General features: G+C 41.8%; 2 protein-coding genes across 2 annotated transcripts in view; both read left to right on the forward strand.

Moving 5' to 3' along the window:
- Positions 1-21,125, forward strand: part of aldh1a3 (aldehyde dehydrogenase 1 family, member A3) — a 70,539-nt gene that overhangs the window by 29,866 nt on the left and 19,548 nt on the right. Inside the window, exon 5 of the mRNA XM_042415103.1 lies at positions 18,735-18,796. Within this exon, the coding sequence (XP_042271037.1) occupies positions 18,735-18,796 (62 nt within the window). The remainder of the gene's footprint in view (positions 1-18,734; positions 18,797-21,125) is intronic.
- On the forward strand, positions 1,520-5,718 carry LOC121899355. The gene has a single exon (XM_042415117.1). It carries the CDS (start codon positions 3,684-3,686, stop codon positions 4,926-4,928), a length of 1,245 nt encoding a protein of 414 aa, XP_042271051.1. The 5' UTR covers positions 1,520-3,683; the 3' UTR covers positions 4,929-5,718.

Consider the following 21,125-nt stretch of genomic DNA (forward strand, 5'->3'; position numbering starts at 1 on the left):
ATTGATTTATGTGGTCGGGGGACAGACACAGTCTCTGTGGTTTTGGGTGGGTAACTGCTCTAATGGAAGCGCAGAGAAGCGTGTAGGACTGCAGCTCTGCCTCCTGGTCTCAACTCTGGGTTGTCATGGTTTTGTTTTACTAATAAACTTGGCCATATTTCTGGATATGAGAGCAGCTCCATCCAAAGTGGGATGTATGCCGTCTCTCCTAATCAGACCAGGTCTTCCCCAGAAAGTCTGCCAATTATCTATGAAGCCCACATCGTTTGCTGGACACCACCTCGACAACCAGCGGTTGAATTGTGACATGTGGCTATACATGTCATCACTGGTGAGATTAGGCAGCGGTCCAGAGAAAATTACGGAGTCCAACATAGTTTTTGCAAATGTACACACCGACTCAACATTAATTTTGGTGATCTCCGATTGGCGTAATCGGGAGTCGTTGCCGCCGACATGGATGACAATCGTACCATATTTACGTTTATTCTTAGCCAGCAGTTTTAAATTTGACTCAATGTCGCCCGCTCTGGCCCCAAGAATACATTTAACTATAGCTGCTGGTGTCGCTAACTTCACGTTTCTGACTATGGAGCTGCCAATAATCAGAGTTTGTTTCTCAGCGGGTGTGTCGCTGAGTGGGGAGAACCTGTTAGAAACATGAACTGGTTGGTGGTGAACCGTGGGCTTCTGCTTAGGGCTATGCTTCCTTCAGACAGTCACCCAGCCGCCCTGGCTTCCCGGCTGCTCGGGAGCTACCGGGGGAGTGGGAGCTACACTAGGTCGGCCCGCACCGTATACTAGGGGCTGGCTAACTATATTAGCAGCTGATTGTTTTTCCATGGTGCGGAGCCGCGCTTCCAATTCACTAAGCCTTGCCTCCAGTGCTGCAAATAAACTACACTTATTACACTTACCACTATCACTAAAGGAGGCAGAGGAATAACTAAACATTTGACACACCGAGCAAGAGAGAGCAGGAGAACGAGAGGGAGAGAGAGAAACCATCGCTAACTGCTTAGTTTAAGTTAGCTGCTAGTGCTAGCTGCAGAGCTAAAGTGACTAACAACTTGTGCGATTAGCGAGAAAAGTCGCTAAGAGAAAAGCACTGAGAGTGCTTGTGTAAAACTAGCGAAAGTTTAAATATACAGCAGATATTAATCCACAGTAATGTGATATATATAGGAAAATCAACTGAGATGAGAGCAGCAACAACGCTATCAGTAGACACAGTCGGCAACCGGAAATGATACAATACGCTTACCGTAGCACGTCAGCACGTCAGTGTAAGGTGCAATGTGGCACTCCAACTTTCGGGGCTTACAAAATCTAAACCGTTCGAGTTATTACAAAGTTTTTAATAACTTTTGTTCAGCACAGTGTGATAAGTCATGTATTAAAGGTTGAAGCCAATACCATTAAAGCCCTAGGAGGAGATAGTGTTTATTCAAGGTGTAAAATTGGCACAAAGTCATACTTTGATGAGCACACTGTAGACTTCCTGTTGGATTTAGGTCAGTGGTGTCAGCGTATGATTTGTAGGGCTTGATGAGACGAATAATTGAGTTTTGGTTCGTTCTCTCTATGACTACCCTCTCTGTCTTCAAGCCATGCCCTAATCACTATGTCGTGAAGGAAAAGTGGTACAGCAGCAAGGCCCCAGGTCTTCCTCTACCTGCCTAAGTGGATGGTCCCAACTGTGAGGACTATGGAGAGCACCTGGGATGTAGCGTCTTTCAACAGACAAAGAATGATGATAAGATGGGCCCTTCGGTTGAGGATATGCTCTTTCTAAAGACCATGGAGAAGGGAGTCTATAAAAATGAGGACAACAGTTGGGTCGCTCCTCTTCCATTCAGAGAGCCATGACCTCGTCTTCCAAATAACAGGTCGCTAGCAGCAGACCGTCTGTTTTCACTACGCCGCTCCTTTAACAAGAAACCTGAGATGAAGGAGCATTTCATCTCATTCATGGAGAAGATATTTCACGGTGGTCATGCAGAGGTAGTGCCTCCCCTTGGGGAAAATGAAGAATGTTGGTACCTCCCCTCCGTTGGAGTGTATCACCCAAGGAAACCAAGCCAGATTCGGGTGGTCTTTGATTCAAGTGCTCAACACAAGGGAGTCTCATTGAATCAGATCCTCCTGACTGGCCCAGACCTCAACAATAGTCTTCTTGGGGTACTTATCCGCTTCTGCAAAGACTCCATTGCCATCACAGCGGACATACAACAGATGTTCCACTGTTTTGTTGTCAAGCAAGAAGACAGAAATTATTTGAGATTTCCTTAGTACGAAGACAACAACCTGGAAAATGACATCACAGAATATTGCATGAAAGTGCACGTCTTCGAAAATAATCCATCACCAGCTGTTGCCATCCACTGTCTCAGACGGGCTGCTGAGGAAGGGGAAAAAGAGTTTGGTGATGACGCAAGGCAGTTCTTTGATAGAGACTTTTATGTTGATGATGGGCTAGAGTCCTTACCCACTCCAGAGGCTGCTATCGACTTGCTCAAAAGAACACGGAACATGCTGGCATGTTCCTACCTGAGACTACATAAAATAGCCTCAAACAGCAGAGATGTTATGGAGGCTTTTCCCATTGAGGACCGTGCCAACGACCTTAAAGATCTGGATCTTGGCATTGACTCACTACCCATTCAGCGTAGTCTTGGACTCTGCTGGGACTTGAAGACAGACACGTTCCTGTTCTAGGTGGCGGAAGAAAGGAAACCCTTTACTCGCCGGGGAGTGTTATCAACAGTGAACAGCTTGTACGATCCATTAGGATTCGTAGCACCTGTCACCATACAAGGCAAGGCCTTACTGAGAGAACTCTCAATGGAAACAAGTGATTGGGATGCTCCGTTACCACCAAACAAAGAGAAACAGTGGGAAAAGTGGAGAGAATCCTTGAAAGAGCTTCAGCATCTCAAGATGCCAAGTCTCCTACAGAGGCTCAGCACAAAGAACTCTGTCTTTTCAGATGCTTCGGAACAGGCAATAGCTGCAGTTGCCTATTCAAAAATCTCAGATGCAGAGGGGAACTGCCACACAGGCTTTGTATTAGGCAAGGCAAGATGGGCTCCACGTCCAGAACAAACCATACCTCGGTTAGAGTTGTGCGCTGCAGTGATGGCTGTGGACATGGCAGAGCTTATAACCTCTGAGATTGACATCAAGTTTGACACTGTCACCTTCTATACGACAGCAAAGTAGTTTTAGGCTACATTTACAATGAGAAGCGGAGATTCTACGTTTATGTCAACAATTGGATCCAAAGAATCAGGAGAGGAACACAGCCACAACAATGGCGTTATGTGTCCACTGAACACAACTTTGCGGACCATGCCACAAGGTTCATCTCTGCAGCCCATCTGAAAGACACCACCTGGTTTACTGGGCCTGTGTTCTTATCTCAGCCGGAGAAAGTTCTTCACAAAAAATCTATCTTTGAACTCCTGGACCCAGAACAGGATAAGGACATTCGCCCACAAGTGACAGTGCTTGCCACCACCCATGAAAGTCATCTAGACTCGCAGTGCTTTGAGTGCTTTTCGACCTGGAAGGTTCTTGTTCGTGCCATATCTCGTCTCAGACATATTGCATGCCTCTTCAAGAAGACTTAAAAAGATCCAGCGAAAAGCTGTAAGGGATGGCATCATTGCGAGACACCGTATATGGTAGAGGAACTTACTCAGAGCAGAAATGTCATCATTCGGTCTGTGCAGCAGGAAACGTATGCTGAAGAAATACAGTGCATCAGGAGCCAAAGAGATATCCCCAAGGACAGTTCTCTGTGGAAGTTAAAACCATTTATTGATGGGGATGGCCTACTGAGAGTTGGAGGACGCATACAGGAATCTAAGTTGGGATATGAAGAGAAAAAGCCTCTAATCATTCCTGGACGGAATCATGTTGCATCCCTTCTTGTGCAACATTACCATGTTGAGTCACAACATCAAGGACGCCATTTTACCGAGGGTGCTCTTCGCTCAGCTGGTTACTGGATTGTGGGTGCCAAAAGGTGTGTAAGCAGTTTCATCTTCAAGTGCATCACTTGCTGTAAGCTTCGGGGGACTTGTGAGGTCCAGAAAATGGCTGACTTACCTCCTGATAGGCTCAGCATGGAACCACCTTTCACACATGTTGGTGTTGATGTATTTGGACCCTGGACCATCTCAGCACGTTGTACAAGGGGTGGCCATGCTGAGAGTAAGAGATGGGCCGTCTTATTTGCCTGTTTTAGCATCAGAGCTATCCATCTCGAGGTCATAGAGTCCATGGACAGCTCAAGTTTTATAAATGCTCTGAGACGGTTCCTCGTAATCCGTGGGCCAGTCAAACACATCCGTTCTGACCGGGGAACAAATTTCATTGGAGCATGCAAGGACATAGGGATCTTTTCAAATGTGGACGAAGATGCGATGAAGAGATACCTTGCAGAAAAGGGCTGCATCTGGACATTCAACCCACCTCATCCCTCTCATATGGGAGGAGCATGGGAGAGGATGATTGGCATCACCCGCAAAATCCTTGACTCGATGCTTCTCCAGTCAAGGCCTTCCAGGCTCACTCATGAGGTGCTCACCACTTTTATGGCTGAAGTGATGGCCATCATGAACAACAGATCTCTGGTGCCTCTGTCCACAGATGCCAGTGATCCATTTATTCTCACTCCTGCCACACTGCTGACACAGCAGTGTGGCTCTCATCCCATTATTCCAGGTGAGTTTGACAGCAAAGACCTGTACAAGAGACAGTGGCAGCAAGTGCAAAGCCTTGCTAATACCTTCTGGGACAGATGGCGTAAACAGTATTTGTGTACCCTGCAGTCACGAAAGAAATGGACATTCAGTAGGCCAAACATTGTACTTGGATCCGTGGTGCTCATGAGAGATAACCAAGTAAAAAGAAATGACTGACCTTTAGGATTGATAACTCAAGTATTTCCCAGCAAAGACAGAAGAGTCCGTAAGGTTGAGGTTAGGATCAATGCACGGAATGGAACAAAGCTGTTCCTCAGACCTGTGACTGAAGTAATCCTGCTACTCTCCCCTGACAGCTAGGAGAGTGTGACTTTCTCCCCAGAGGTGAACTTTGAAAACATTTGTGGTATCTGGGGATACCAGGCGGGGAGTGCTCTGCCTTATTAGTTTGGTAATTTGTCAGCAGTTTGTATTTTGTTTAGCACCATCTGCTGGTGAGTTTTATGGGAGTAGTTTGCAGCACATGAGGTGTATCTCTATGACATCATCAATATGCAGCAGGGGCAGTACTCCATGTTAGACCCAGGAAAAGCACATGCTCCATCTGGACATCTTGAGCTTTGAAAGCATCGTCGGTATGCTATAACAGAGTTAGGGTTCATCATTTGTTTATATATGAGTGTATTGTCACAATTTGTATATATTTTGTATGGTATGTGTGAAGTTTGGAAATCTGGATAATGTGTTCATGTCAGCCACATGTTCTGGCCAGCTTTAATTGAGGAAATATACATGATATACATTACAGCCGTAATATGCTTCCTGTAGCATATCTTTTAGCACATTCAGGAGTTCTTTGTAAGGTTTAATATAGTTATTATTTCTGATTTAGACTACTGATTTTATCTTTCTTATAGCAAGATTTTTGACTCTTTGTTGATTGTATGTTTTTTCTTTGTCAGTTTTACCCTACTGCCAGTTGCCACATTAAAGAGCATCAACTGGATTCATCGCTGTCTGTGTGGTAATTGGGGGTGGGCTTATCTGCCTTTTATGCCTTTTATTTATGCAAGGCGTGTAAAGAGGACAGGACAAGTACAATATATGATTGCATGTGTAATAGTCTCCTCAGCCAAGTGGGAAAAAATATGTGCATATATGAACATCGGCAGTTGGCAAAAATGAATCGTGTTAAATAATCGTGATCCAATATTGAACATGATAATTGTGATTATGATTTTTGCCATAATCGAGCACCCCTAAAAACAACATAAATTGTCATTTACATACACACACACACACGCACACACACACAGAGTTTAAATATGTATGTGATAAATTGTAAATCTTTATGTAATCAATTGTTTTCTTTAAGAAACTGTTATTTGAACATTTTTCAGTGTGCTCCTAAAGTTATATGTGTGCTCCTAATTTTTTTTTCATTTAGGAGCACGTACTCCTCGAAAAAAAGTAAGGATTGAACACTGCTGTCAGATGTGTAGAAACGCTAAGTAACTGGAGTGTGGCACAGTCCAAGGGCTTCTGTCACAGGCATGTAGATGTTTTCAGACCTGGACTGACAGGTCTTACTTTACCCATCTCCCCCTCCCATTCTCTCTCTCTCCCTCTCAGCTGGAGAGAAGGACTTCAGAGTACTCTTCCTGTGAAATATCCTCAGAAATCCCATGACTTTGGCCAAATCTTACATTAAAAATCACATTTTTAGGGCCTGAGCCCAAAGGTCGAAGACCCTATTGTTTTTCGTGTGTTTGTTTCTTTCCTATTATTATTTTTTATTAATACGCCACTTCAACTCTAAAATTGACCCCTAAACATGCTCAAAAACTCACCAAATTTGGCACGCACATCAGGTCTGGTGAAAAATTTGATAAAATGTAAAAATTAACCCCCAAAGTGCCAAAATGTGCTTTTTGCTTTGTTTAATAAACACTGTTATATCCTTGAAGAGAAGTTCTTTTGTCATTATTGTGTGTAACATATTGTGAAAAGTGGCTGATTGAAGGAGTTAGAGCTCGAATTCAACCCTTCTTTGTTCACTCTTGAATGTTTATCTCTCAGATAACATTCTAGGCGAACTCTACCTTGTTTGGTTATTGGTCCCAGTTTCCGGGTGGTGCCCCATATTTGTTAGTTCATATTAATAATTCTATTAATTGTTATAATTAGTTAATTATCCTTGATAATTGATAATTATTGCAAATAAACAACTGTGTTCCTCACAGATCCAACAGTTGGTGCCCGAATTATTGATTAAGGTTAACAATAGCTTGATTTCATAATTCATAATTATCTGTGATAAACAGAGGGGTGGGTTCACAGAGAGAAACTGGTTAGTATTGTGTGTCAAAAGGCTCTCACACTGATCATCTCCAAACGTTTTCTTGGTTCCCAGAAGCATAGGTGACTGCACCGCGGCCCGATTTGTGCAAGGGCGCGAAGGCCCATTCAACGCTGCTTGCAGCTTTAATTAGGGCCTGAGCCCAAAGGGCGACATCACCCCTTACAATGTAAACCAATGGAGAGGCAATCTCTGGGCATAGACTTTGTGTCAAACTGGGGCATCTGGCGTCTAAACTATAAGTCCGACCACTTTCAAACCTGTATCAATGGATTCACGACGAAAATTCCTACAAAAGGCATGATTTTTAATGTAAGATTTGTAAGTCATGGGATTTATGAGGATATTTCACAAGAAGAGTACTCTGAAGTCCTTCTCTCCAGCTGAGAGGGAGAGAGAGAGAATGGGAGGGGGAGATGGGTAAAGTAAGACCTGTCAGTCCAGGTCTGAAAACATCTACATGCCTGTGACAGAAGCCTTTCAATTGCGCCGCAACCCGAAGTGCGCAAGGGTGCAAAGGCCCATTCAACGCTGCTTGCAGCTTTAATTTGGGCCTGAGCCCAAAGGGCAAAGACCCTATTGTATTTCGTGTGTTTGTTTCTTTCTTATTCTTTCTTTATTAATCCGCCACTTCAACCCTAAATTTGACCCCCTAAACATGCTCAAAAACTCACCAAATTTGGCACGCACATCAAGTCTGGTAAAAAATTGGATAAGATGTAAAAATTAACCCCCAAAGTGCCAAAATGTGTTGAGAGCACCACCTATGTATCTAAAACGGCCGCCACGGCCCGTAGGAATGTCGTAGAGAGATCGAACAATGAAATCTGCGATTTTCACCAGAACTGACGCGCACGCCAATTTTTGTGAGTTTTGGTACACGTTTGTAGAAGTTATTTGAGGTCAAAGAGTTGTAAGAATAATAATAATTAAAGCTGCAAGCAGCGATGATCGGGCCCTCGCGTCCTTGCGTATGTCGGGGCTCGGCGCTGGTGAAGGGCTTCTGTCACGGGCATATTGATGTCCCCAGACCTGGGGTCCGTTTTACAAAGCAGGTTTAGTGAAAACTCAGAGTCTGTTAACCCTGAAATGAGGGAAACTCTGAGTTTTCAGTTTCAAAAAGGGAGGTAACTCAAACTAGAGAAAGAGGGATAACTCTAGCCTGTTTCAGAGAGAGGGGTAACTTAAGCTCTCGGTCAGTTACCGTAGCAACAGACTCTATGAATCTAACCTGGTCGGGACCAGGTTTTTCTCAATGAACCTCGAGTTTCTCTCAGTCTCCGCCCGCTTTCAGAGCCACACACTCCATTTGATTTCCTCATTCATTCAGGCAGCAGGCGAGTTTTGGCGTAGCCTAGTTCTGCCGTCTGTCATTTAAAGAAATCATTAAAAAAAATAAAAAAATAAATAAAAAAAATCAGAGTCAGTATATTAGAAGTCCATTAGGCACAGTAAGTGGCGACTTTTTTCACTAACATGGCATGTCCTTTTGATAACGATCCCGTGGATGAAGGTGCAGCATTACTGCGCAGAGAATTAAATATTCGTCGAGAGATGGTTATCAGACTGCACATAGATGTTCTAGCATTTCCAGCCATTATCTTTTTGAGCGGTACCATTTCACGTCACAGTCCATCATCTACATACACAACCTAAGCCGTCTTTACATTTGCAACATTATCAATCGTAGTCATGCTCTCACATCCCAGCAGATATTGTGTGTTGCGCTGCGTTTCTTTGCAAACCAAAGTTTTTTATACAGTGTCGGGGCCAGCCACTGGCCTACCTAAATTCTGGCTTAGGGCCAGCTCTAAGACTCCTAGACGTGTTCAGGCTGGGAGTCTTATCAAACATGTAAAGTTTGGTGTAGACTCGAGCATTTACACTAAACTTATAGGACTTTCACCTGTCATGGCGAAACATCAAAACTCAACGCCACGCCACGGCCACACGCTTCAATGCTAAGTAAATCTTTTGATAACTTTTGATCACACACTACTGTAGATGACACACACTGATTTTGAAGTCGTTACCATGAATTCTGTAGGAGGAGTTCGTTAAAATACAAGGTATGCCAAATGGTCAAAAAAACGCGAAAAATGACCACTTTTATCAAGATGGCCGACTTCCTGTAGGACTTACAATATGGCTCCAAGAGGCTTTTTTGTGCATCTTGACATGATACATAAGCCTCCCGAATTTCATTTTCCTACGTTCATCTGGAAGGCGGGGCTACAATTTTGAAATTTTCAAGGGGGCGCTGTTGAGCCATATTGTCACGTCTATGTAAATGACCTATCCAGGATTTTAACTGGTGTCGCTCCAGACATGTGTGCCAAGTTTTGTGACTGTAAACCCATCCCTTGTCCCTAAAATACAGCATCGTATTTCATGGCGAAGGATGTGTCGCCATGGCAACGGCGTTTGGTCATGGGTCATGACCTGCTAAATGTAGCATCACCAAGGTCTTACATCTTAGCTGAGTCAATTTCAGGTGCATCGGCCAAATTTCCTAGGAGCAATACAACAAAGAACGACGCATGATACTTCCTGTTGCCAGTAGGTGGCGCTACGACTCTCACTAAATATGGGCCTGACAATGTGTTCAGACCAGGACTCTTAACAAGCATATGAAATTTGGAAAAGATCAGACCATGTGGAGTCAAGTTATAAGGCTTTGAAATTTCATGGCGAGACATCGAAATTCGCTGCGTCGTCATGGCAACACCTTTCGACGAAAAGTCACCAACTTCATAATATACCATCTCCAAGGTCTTTAGGCTATTCTGAGTAAATTTGAGGTGGATCCCATCACCGTGCCACCCACAGAGCGTCAAAGTGTAAAACATGTAACTTCCTGTTGCCAGTAGGTGGCGCTATGACTTACATCCAATATTGACACATGGATGTGTTCAGGACGGGACTCTTTCCAAGCACAAAAGGTTTGGGTCTCTTAGGATCGTGCATGCCGGAGTTATGGCCGTTTGAATTTTCACGGCGAAGGATCGAAATTCGCCGCCCGTCCACACCCCCTCAACAATGTCGAAAACTCACCGTTTTGATAACTTTTCATCTCCCAGGTCTGTAGATGATACTGACCGAATTTCAAGTTGCTCAGGTCAAATCCCTAGGAGGAGTTCGTTAAAGTACGCGGGCTAAAAACGGCAAAATTGGCCTGAAAATGGCAACTTTGAACCAAAATGGCCGACTTCCTGTTGGATTTAGGGTATGGCTCCAAGAGAGTTTTTGGTGCGTCTGGTCATGATATATAAGCACACCAAATTTCATTGTTCTACGACGATCTGTATCGTGGGGCTCGCTTTTCTTAATTTTCTAGGTGGCGCTGTCGAGCCATTTTTCCCCGCATTTTTTGCGAGACACATAAAATCTGCGATTTTCAACAGAACTGACGCGCACGCCAATTTTGGTGAGTTTTGGTACACGTTTGTAGAAGTTATTTGAGGTCAAAGAGTTGTAATAATAATAATAATAATTAAAAAAAAAATAATAATAATAATAATAATAATAATAATAATTCCTTTGGAAACAAGAGGGCTTCGCGCTGGTCAGCGCTCGGGCCCTAATAATTCCTTTGGAAACAAGAGGGCTTCGCGCTGGTCAGCGCTCGGGCCCTAAAAATAATAAGAATAATAATAATTAAAGCTGCAAGCAGCGATGATCAGGCCCTCGCGTCCTTGCGTATGTCGGGGCTCGGCCCTGGTGAAGGGCTTCTGTCACGGGCACATAGATGTCCCCAGACCTGGGCTGTTTTCAGACAGTGCAAGGGGAGATTAACGTCAATTCCTCAATCACCTACTCTGCCTGCTGCAGGGGCTGCTGCATTGAAATGTCTTAGGGGGCGCTATGGAGCCAGTTTTCATCACTGACTGAATATTGCTATTTAGACGTGTTCAGGCTGGGAGTCTTATCAAGCATGTAAAGTTTGGTGTAGACTCGAGCATTTACACTAAACTTATAGCAATTTTGCCTGTCATGGCGAAACATCAAAACTCAACACTACGCCACGGCTACACGCTTCAATGATAACTAAATCTTTTGATAACTTTTGATCACACACTACTGTAGATGACACACACTGATTTTGAAGTCGTTACCATGAATTCTGTAGGAGGAGTTCGTTAAAATACAAGGTATGCGAAATGGCCAAAAAAACGCGAAAAATGACCACTTTTATCAAGATGGCCGACTTCCTGTAGGACTTACAATATGGCTCCAAGAGGCTTTTTTGTGCGTCTTGACATGATACATAAGCCTCCCGAATTTCATTTTCCTACGTTCATCTGGAAGGCGGGGCTACAATTTTGAAATTTTAAAGGTGGCGCTGTTGAGCCATGTTGCCACGCCTATTAAAATTATCTACATAGGATTTTAGCTAACATCACTCTAGACATGTGTGTCAAGTTTCGTGACTGTAGAGCCATCCCTTGTCCCTGAAAAACAGTATCGTATTTCTTGGCGAAGGATTTGTCGCCATGGTAACAGCATTTGGTTTTGGGTCATGACCTGCCAAATATAGCATCACCAAGGTCTTGTTTATTAGCTGACTTAATTTCAGGTGCATCAGTCAAATTTCCTAGGAGTAATTACACAAAGTACGACGCATGTTACTTCCTGTTGCCAGTAGGTGGCGATACGACTTTCGCTAAATATGAGACTGAGCATGTGTTCAGACCGGGACTCTTAACAAGCATATGAAATTTGGAAAAGATCAGACCACGTGGAGTCAAGATATAAGGCTTTGAAATTTCATGGCGAGACATCGAAATTCGCCGCGTCGCCATGGCAACATCTTTCAGCGAAAAGTCACCAACTTCATAATGTACGAACTCCAAGGTCTTGAGGCTATTCTGAGTAAATTTGAGGTGGATCCAATCACTGTGCTACCCACAGGGCGTCGGAGCGTAAAACATGTAACTTCCTGTTGCCAGTAGGTGGCACTATGACTCAGATCCAATATTGTCACATGGATGTGTTCAGGGCAGGACTCTTAATCAATCACAAAAGGTTTGGGTCTCTTGGGATCATGTATGCCGGAGTTATGGCCGTTTCAAATTTCATGGCGAAGGATCGAATTTCACCCCCCAGCCACGCCCCCTTGGCAATGACGAAAACTCACCGTTTTGATAACTTTTAATCTCCTATGTCTGTAGATGATACAGACCGAATTCCAAGTGGCTGAGGTCAAATCTCTAGGAGGAGTTCGTGAAAGTATGCAGGCTGGAAATGACCAAATCGGTGTCAAAATCGCAACTTTGACACAAAATGGCCGACTTCCTGTTGGCGTTAGGGTATGTGTCCAAGAGACTTTTTGGTGCGACTGGTCATGATACATATGTATACTGAATTTCGTTCTCCTACGACAATCTGTATCGAGGGGCTCAATTTTCCTAATTTCCTAGGGGGCGCTATCGAGCCATTTTGCCCCGCCTTTTTGCGAGACCCATAAAATATCAAATTTTTCACCACTTCTGATGTATGTGCAAAGTTTAACAACTTTTCGTGCACGTTTAGGCCCTCAAAAATGCGTTTGTTTCGGAAGAATAATAATAGAGAAGAATTCCTTGAATTACAATAGGGCTTCGCACCGGTAGGTGCTCGGGCCCTAATTAAAGCTGCAAGCAGTGATGATCGGGCCCTCGCGCCCTGTCGTACGTGGGGCAGGGCGCAGTCGAAATGCTCGAGTCACAGTCATGAAGATTTCTCCAGATCCAGGCTATTTTCAGACAGTTTAAGGAGGAGATAAACTTCATTCCTTGTCCACTATTTTACTTGCTGCTGAGGTTCCTTTCCTGAAATATGTCATAGGGGGCGCTATGGAGCCAGTTTGCATCACTGATTGAATATCGTAATGTAGACGTGCTCAGGCCTGGACTATTATCAAACCTGCAAAGTTTCAGGCAGATACGACCATGTACACTAAAGTTACAGCAATTTCCTCTGAAATGGCGAAACATCAAAACTCAACGCCACGCTACGCCCATACGCTTCAATATAAACTAAATCTTTTGATAACTTTTGATCATACACTAGTCTAGATGACACACACTGATTTTGAAGTCCTTACGATGAATTCTGTAGGAGGAGTTCGTTGAAATACAAGGTATGTGAAATGGCCAAAAAAAGGCGAAAATTGACCAGTTTTTCCAAGATGGCCGACTTCCTGTTGGACTTACGATATGGCTCCAAGAGGCTTTTTTGTGCGTCATGACATGATACATAAGCCTCCCGAATTTCATTTTCCTACGTTCATCTGGAAGGCGGGGCTACCATTTTGAAATTTTCAAGGGGGCGCTGTTGAGCCATATTGTCACGTCTATGTAAATGACCTATCCAGGATTTTAACTGGTGTCGCTCCAGACATGTGTGCCAAGTTTTGTGACTGTAAACCCATCCCTTGTCCCTAAAATACAGCATCGTATTTCATGGCGAAGGATGTGTCGCCATGGCAACGGCGTTTGGTCATAGGTCATGACCTGCTAAATGTAGCATCACCAAGGTCTTACATCTTAGCTGAGTCAATTTCAGGTGCATCGGCCAAATTTCCTAGGAGCAATACAACAAAGAACGACGCATGATACTTCCTGTTGCCAGTAGGTGGCGCTACAACTCTCACTAAATATGGGCCTGACAATGTGTTCAGACCGGGACTCTTAACAAGAATATGAAATTTGGAAAAGATCAGACCATGTGGAGTCAAGTTATAAGGCTTTGAAATTTCATGGCGAGACATCGAAATTCGCCGCGTCGTCATGGCAACACCTTTCGACGAAAAGTCACCAACTTCATAATATACCATCTCCAAGGTCTTTAGGCTATTCTGAGTAAATTTGAGGTGGATCCCATCACCGTGCCACCCACAGAGCGTCAAATTGTAAAACATGTAACTTCCTGTTGCCAGTAGGTGGCGCTATGACTTAGATCCAATATTGACACATGGATGTGTTCAGGACGGGACTCTTTCCAAGCACAAAAGGTTTGGGTCTCTTAGGATCGTGCATGCCGGAGTTATGGCCGTTTGAATTTTCACGGCGAAGGATCGAAATTCGCCGCCCGACCACACCCCCTCAGCAATGTCGAAAACTCACCGTTTTGATAACTTTTCATCTCCCAGGTCTGTAGATGATACTGACCGAATTTCAAGTTGCTGAGGTCAAATCCCTAGGAGGAGTTCGTTAAAGTACGCGGGCTAAAAACGGCAAAATTGGCCTGAAAATCGCAACTTTGAACCAAAATGGCCGACTTCCTGTTGGATTTAGGGTATGGCTCCAAGAGACTTTTTGGTGCGTCTGGTCATGATATTTAAGCACACCAAATTTCATTGTTCTACGACGATCTGTATCGTGGGGCTCGCTTTTCTTAATTTTCTAGGTGGCGCTGTCGAGCCATTTTTCCCCGCATTTTTTGCGAGACGCATAAAATCTGCGATTTTCACCAGAACTGACGCGCACGCCAATTTTGGTGAGTTTTGGTACACGTTTGTAGAAGTTATTTGAGGTCAAAGAGTCGCAATAATAATAATAAGAATAATAATAATAAATAATAATAATAATAATAATAATAATAATAATTCCTTTGGAAACAAGAGGGCTTCGCGCTGGTCAGCGCTCGGGCCCTAATAATAATAATAATTCCTTTGGAAACAAGAGGGCTTCGCGCTGGTCAGCGCTCGGGCCCTAATAATAATAATAATAATAATAATAATAATAATAATAATAATAATAATAATAATAATAATAATTCCTTTGGAAACAAGAGGGCTTCGCGCTGGTCAGCGCTCGGGCCCTAATAATAATAATAATAATAATAATAATAATAATAATAATTCCTTTGGAAACAAGAGGGCTTCGCGCTGGTCAGCGCTCGGGCCCTAATAATTCCTTTGGAAACAAGAGGGCTTCGCGCTGGTCAGCGCTCGGGCCCTAATAATAATAATAATAATAATAATTCCTTTGGAAACAAGAGGGCTTTGCGCTGGTCAGTGCTCGGGCCCTAATAATAATAATAATAATAATAAAAATAATAATAATAATAATAATAATAATAATAATTCCTTTGGAAACAAGAGGGCTTCGCGCTGGTCAGCGCTCGGGCCCTAATAATAATAATAATAATAATAATAATTCCTTTGGAAACAAGAGGGCTTCGCGCTGGTCAGCGCTCGGGCCCTAATAATAATAATAATAATAATAATAATAATAATAATTCCTTTGGAAACAAGAGGGCTTCACGCTGGTCAGCGCTCGGGCCCTAATAATAATAATTCTTTTGGATACAATAGGGCTTCGCGCTGGTCAGCGCTTGGGCCCTAATAATAACCCCTTTGGATACAAGAGGGCTTTGCGCTGGTCAGCGCTCGGGCCCTAATAATAATAATAATAATAATAATAATAATAATAATAATAATAATAATAATAATTCCTTTGGATACAATAGGGCTTCGCGCTGATCAGCGCTCGGGCCCTAATAATAATAATAATAATAATAATAATAATAATAATAATAATAATAGTAATAATAATAATAACAATAATAATAATAATTCCTTTGGATACAATAGGGCTTTGTGCTGGTCAGCGCTTGGGCCCTAATAATAATAATAATAATAATAATAATAATAATAATAATAATAATAATAATTCCTTTGGATACAAGAGGGCTTCGCGCTGGTCAGCGCTGGGGCCCTAATAATAATTCCTTTGGATACAAGAGGGCTTCGCGCTGGTCAGCGCTCGGGCACTAATAATAATTCCTTTGGATACAAGAGGGCTTCGCGCTGGTCAGCGCTCGGGCCCTAATTAAAGCTGCAAGCAGCGATGATCGGGCCCTCATCTCCCAGGTCTGTAGATGATACTGACTGAATTTGAAGTTGCTGAGGTCAAATCTCTAGGAGGAGTTTGTTAAAGTATGAGGGCTGGAAATGGCAAAATTAGCGTCAAAATCACAACTTTGATCCAAAATGGCTGACTTCCTGTTGTACTTAGGGTATCTCTCCAAGAGACTTTTTGGTGCGTCTGGTCATCATACATGAGCATACCCAATTTCATTCTTCTAAGACAATCTGTATCGAGGGGCTCAATTTTCCTAATTTTCTAGGGGGCACTGTCAAGCCATTTTGCCTCACCTTTTTGCAAGACCCATAAAATATAAAATTTTTCACCACTTCTGATGTCTGTGCAAAGTTTAACAACTTTTCATGCACATTTAGGCCCTCAAAAATGCATTTGTTTCGGAAGAAAAATAATAGAGAAAAAGTCCCTGAGTTACAATAGGGCCTTCGCACTGTCAGTGCTCGGGCCCTAATAATTCCTTTTGATTCACGTTGGTAGGCGCTCGGGCCCTAATCAGAAAGAAACAAACACACGGAGTACAATAGGGTCTTCGCCCTTTGGGCTCAGGCCCTAATTAAGTTCTAGCAACTTCCTCTGTCATGGCGAAACATCAAATCTCAACAGTGTGAGGATGAGAATTTTCTGCAGGGTGAGACATGGCTGCCTTGCTCACACCTGTGTCATAAAAATCATGCAAGTTTTGTGCCCATTCACTTGAATTTCAATTAGTAAATTGAAAACCCTTGATGAGTTTGTGTGTAAAACAAATTAATTTCCTAATTTTCATCAAGTCTATTTTTAAGAAAGTAAAGACTTTTACTGCACGACATGGGATTTTTGCCGATATCCGATATGCTGATATTTCCAACTCATTGTGGCCGATTGCCGATGCCGATATATCCACATATTTTTACCAGCTGGCTGAGGAGGCTATTATGCATGCAAGCATAGATTATACTATGATCAAGAAAGACAATATATGAAGGAAGAACTTAGGAAGACTGGAGTTCAGTAGCTCAGCATTAAAGTTCTTGCCTCATATAGGCTAATGTCTTTCTTGATCATTAGTACAATATATGATTGCATGTGTAATAGTCTCCTCAGCCAAGTGGGAAATATGTGCATATATGAACATCAACTGGAGTGTGGCGCAGTCCAAGGGCTTTTGTCACAGGCATGTAGATGTTTTCAGACCTGGGCTGACAGCTCTCCCTCTCAGTTGGAGATAAGAATGTCACTCTTCTTATGAAATATCCTCATAAATCCCATGACTTTGGCCAAATCCTACATTAAAAATCACATTTTATGTAGGAAATTTTGTCACGCATCCATTGATACAGGTTTCAAAGTGGTCAGACTCATAGTTTAGACATCAGAACCATTTGTTTGACACAAAGTCCATGCCTAGCGATTGCCTCCCCATTGGTTTACATTATAAGGTGTGATGTCGCACTACAAGTTTACAGTACAGTTTTTAATAACTTTTGTTCAGCACAGTGTGATAAGTCATGTATTGAAGTTTGAAGCCGATACCATTAACGCCCTAGGAGGAGATAATGTTTGATCAGGTTCCAAAATTGGCACAAAGTCGTACTTTGATGAGCACAATGCGGACTTCCTGTTGGATTTAGGTCAGGGGTGTCAGCATATGATTTGTAGGTCTTGATGAGATGAATAATTGAGTTTTGGTTCGATCTCTCTATGACATTCCTACGGGCTGTGGCGGCCATTTTAGATACATAGGTGGCCCTCTCGCACTTTGGGGGTTAATTTTTACATTTTATCAAATTTTTCACCAGACCTGATGTGCAAGCCAAATTTGGTGAATTTTTGAGCATGTTTAGGGGGTCAAATTTAGTATTGAAGTGGCAGATTAATAAAGAAAGAATAATAAGACAGAAACAAAGACACAAAATACAATAGGGTCTTCGCCCTTTGGGCTCAGGCCCTAAAGAAGAAGACGAAAGAAACAAACACACGAAATACAATATTATTATAATAAAGAAACAAACAAACAAACAAATGAACACACGAAAACAATAGGCTCCTTGCCCTTAGGCAAGGACTACTGTTTTACAGTAGTCCTTTGCCTTTTGGGCTCAGTCCCTACTAATGTTATCATTATCCGCCATAGCTACATTGATTCTGATCTTTAATACAAGTGATATACCTATTAAACATATTATATATTGAGCTTTAAAGTTCATTCATCTTGAAAACAGTACACTGTAAAAATTCTTAACTCAATGTTCATTTACTACTTTTTTCTTCAGTTATTATCCTAATCTCACAGTCATCATCACTGAATGGAGTTTACTCAGTTGTCATAGAGTTGTCATCACATAACTCTAGTGTGGAACTTGATAGCACTTCCTGTTCTAACAACTGAGCCATCTCCATCTCCTGGTGAAAAACATTAGGTGCAGGTCAAAGCCCCATAAAAAGTCGTTAAGTGACCGTGAGTTAAGATCTTTTTGTCAGACATTTACTAGTTGATATGAATGGACCAGAGGATTCCAAATGTTGTCATTATTTCAGTACAGTCAATCAGTACTTAGCTGTAAGCCCACCGAGTTCTCAGTATATACAGGATCACTGTTTTAACTTGACACTAACTGAAAATTCTTTTGCGCAAACAACTACATGACCTCAGTTTACCTTGAGATTTTAGCCTCATAATGGTACCCTAAAGCAATAGCAAAAACAATCAGCGATGAAAATAAAAAAGCATATATTAGCAGTATCTTAATAAAACCTCCATCTAGAGTACAGTAGATCAAACTGAATATGTTGAACTCTTTCTGTTTTTTACAGATGAAAGCTTCATGTGTTTCACCAAACATGAACCTGTTGGTGTATGCGGAGCCATCATCCCAGTAAGTCCAGAGGAGATCTGATTTGAATTTATGAGCAATAATGTATAATAGAAATTATAAAAAATTATATATCTAATTTCTGAGACAATTAAACACACATACACAACAGAATGCATAAATAGAATATAACAGCATAACATTGCTGTTCATATACTGTTACAGTGTGTGTGTGCGTGTGTGTGTGTGTCTTTGTTTATGTGTATCAAATATTCCTCATGTTGTAGGGACATACAGCTGTTTACGCAGTCACACTGTGGAGTCAACTCCCTTTTGAGGACAAAAAGGAAGTTCCCTTAACGTAAATCATTACCTTTTAGGCTGAAAACCTAAGGTACTTTAAGGTAAGGTTAGCGTTAGGTTAAGGTTAGGGTAAGCACTATTTTGTTGAGGAAGTTCCAGTGAAAGGTACTCCAGGATCATTCTGACCATTCTGCAGTAATACAATCTGTTCTTAATAAGCGTTTCAGCTGTAAGGCTCTGTTGTGGTCTGGCTTACTGTATGTCTACATATGGATAATAATCTTCACATGTGTTTCTATGACATACAGTATGTCGTAAGTATGGCAGCAGAGTGTTAAAGGAATTCTGTGACATTTTGGGGAAAACATAGATATCAGTTTTCATCTCTGTGGATCAGTGCAGAGATAGGTTCAGGCTCCCAGGAGCAGAGCTGAGCCATGTGGCAATTTTGGCACAGTCCTGATCACATGATGCCTGGTAACCCAGTAAAACCTTTTGCCATACACATCCATTCCAAAAGAAACAGCTATACAAAATATAAATATCCAAATCATGACTCACATTCAGAAATACTCTTTAAATTAGTAAAATTTTACCCGTTAGGCTAATAAATCCACAGAAGAAATGGGAGAAATGTGTTTGGAGTATGCGCTGGATGAGCAGCTCTCTTTGGGATGAATGGACCACTATGTTTGGATTCATTATCCATTGTTTAATACATCTATGGATTGACCCTAGAGACTCAGGTTAGTACAAAGACTGTAAGAGAGGAAAGGAAAATTGCTAGATAACATCTGTCATAAGTAAAAAAAACCAACTTGAGTGTTGTCTTTTTTGCTTGTTGTATCTATATAACACATATAGAAACATTGTGGTTTTAACTGCTGAGTTCAATGACTATATGCAGGTTTGAGTTCTGTCCTAACTTTGAACAAACCCCTGCTGATTCTTAGATGCATTTGCCTGTAAGCTAAAAAATAAAAATAAAAATACTACCTGTAAATGAGAGTCTCAGAGTTGCTTGAAGGTTAGTTATTTTTATATTGTTATAGCAAAACCTTGTAGGGTGGAGATTGGGTTGGATGGATGGGTCAAGTCAGTGTGTGACTTTGACTCATCAAGAGCCAGCATTGTTTTGATTTGAACCCTGACTATGATTGTTTACTAACCATAAACAAGAAGGGTTAGTTGCCTAAACCTAACCAAACTTTAACTATAGATATGACACATCAAAATCAAAAATTTGAATCATATGCATATTGGAAAGCATTGACATACACTGACATAGTGACAATAGGGCCCAGACCAGAAAACAATCACATACGCCATTTTGGAAGGTAATGACAAACATAAACATAAAGTATTTTGTCATTTATTTATTAAGTTTCCCCCTGCTTCCAATCATTGAGCTAAGCTATGCTAAACCAGCTCAATTGAAGTCCATGGATGTATTAGAAATAGAATCTGGACTCTAAGATAGTGCCCATTCATAACCATATTTTCTGTCCTTCTGGTTTGCTCCAACTCTATGCACCACAAATGCTCATTACAGTCTCTTTCCCTGGCCCCACCCACTTGTTTTGCTGGCTTTACATTGAGATTACATCATGCCTATAAAAAAAAACCCTTTTGCCTCAGGGGAACATTTTAGAAATAATAAATTGTCATGTATAAAAATTAGAAGTAACTTGTGGCTGCCTGAAAAACTGATAAAACATAACTTATGAACAGAAGTTGTTGTGAGAAATTCATGAATTTCTTGGAATTTATGTAGTATCCAGTTTTCTTAATACAGCTAAGAAACTCATTGACTATTTATACATAGACACTAATTACAATCAAACAAGTCACAGGTGTGGAAACATACCTTTCATAGCCATTTAAACCTGTGTGCATCAACTTGTGTGTTTATTATCAGGCCAAACATTTAAGGGTATGTAAACTTTTGATCAGGGCCATTTTGGTGATTTTAGTTATCATTATGATTTAAAAAGGGCAAACACAATTATGTGAAAATAAATGGCTTCACCTAACCACTATCCCAAATAAAACAAAAGTTTTCAGCATGATCAGTCATATTTTCCAAAAA

This window comes from Thunnus maccoyii, chromosome 1, assembly GCF_910596095.1.
Source record: "Thunnus maccoyii chromosome 1, fThuMac1.1, whole genome shotgun sequence".
Lineage (NCBI taxonomy): Eukaryota > Metazoa > Chordata > Actinopteri > Scombriformes > Scombridae > Thunnus > Thunnus maccoyii.

Coding starts and splice junctions, on each gene's coding strand:
- LOC121899355 (XM_042415117.1), top strand. CDS start 3,684: ATGGTAGAGGAACTTACTCAGAGCAGAAATGTCATCATTCGGTCTGTG.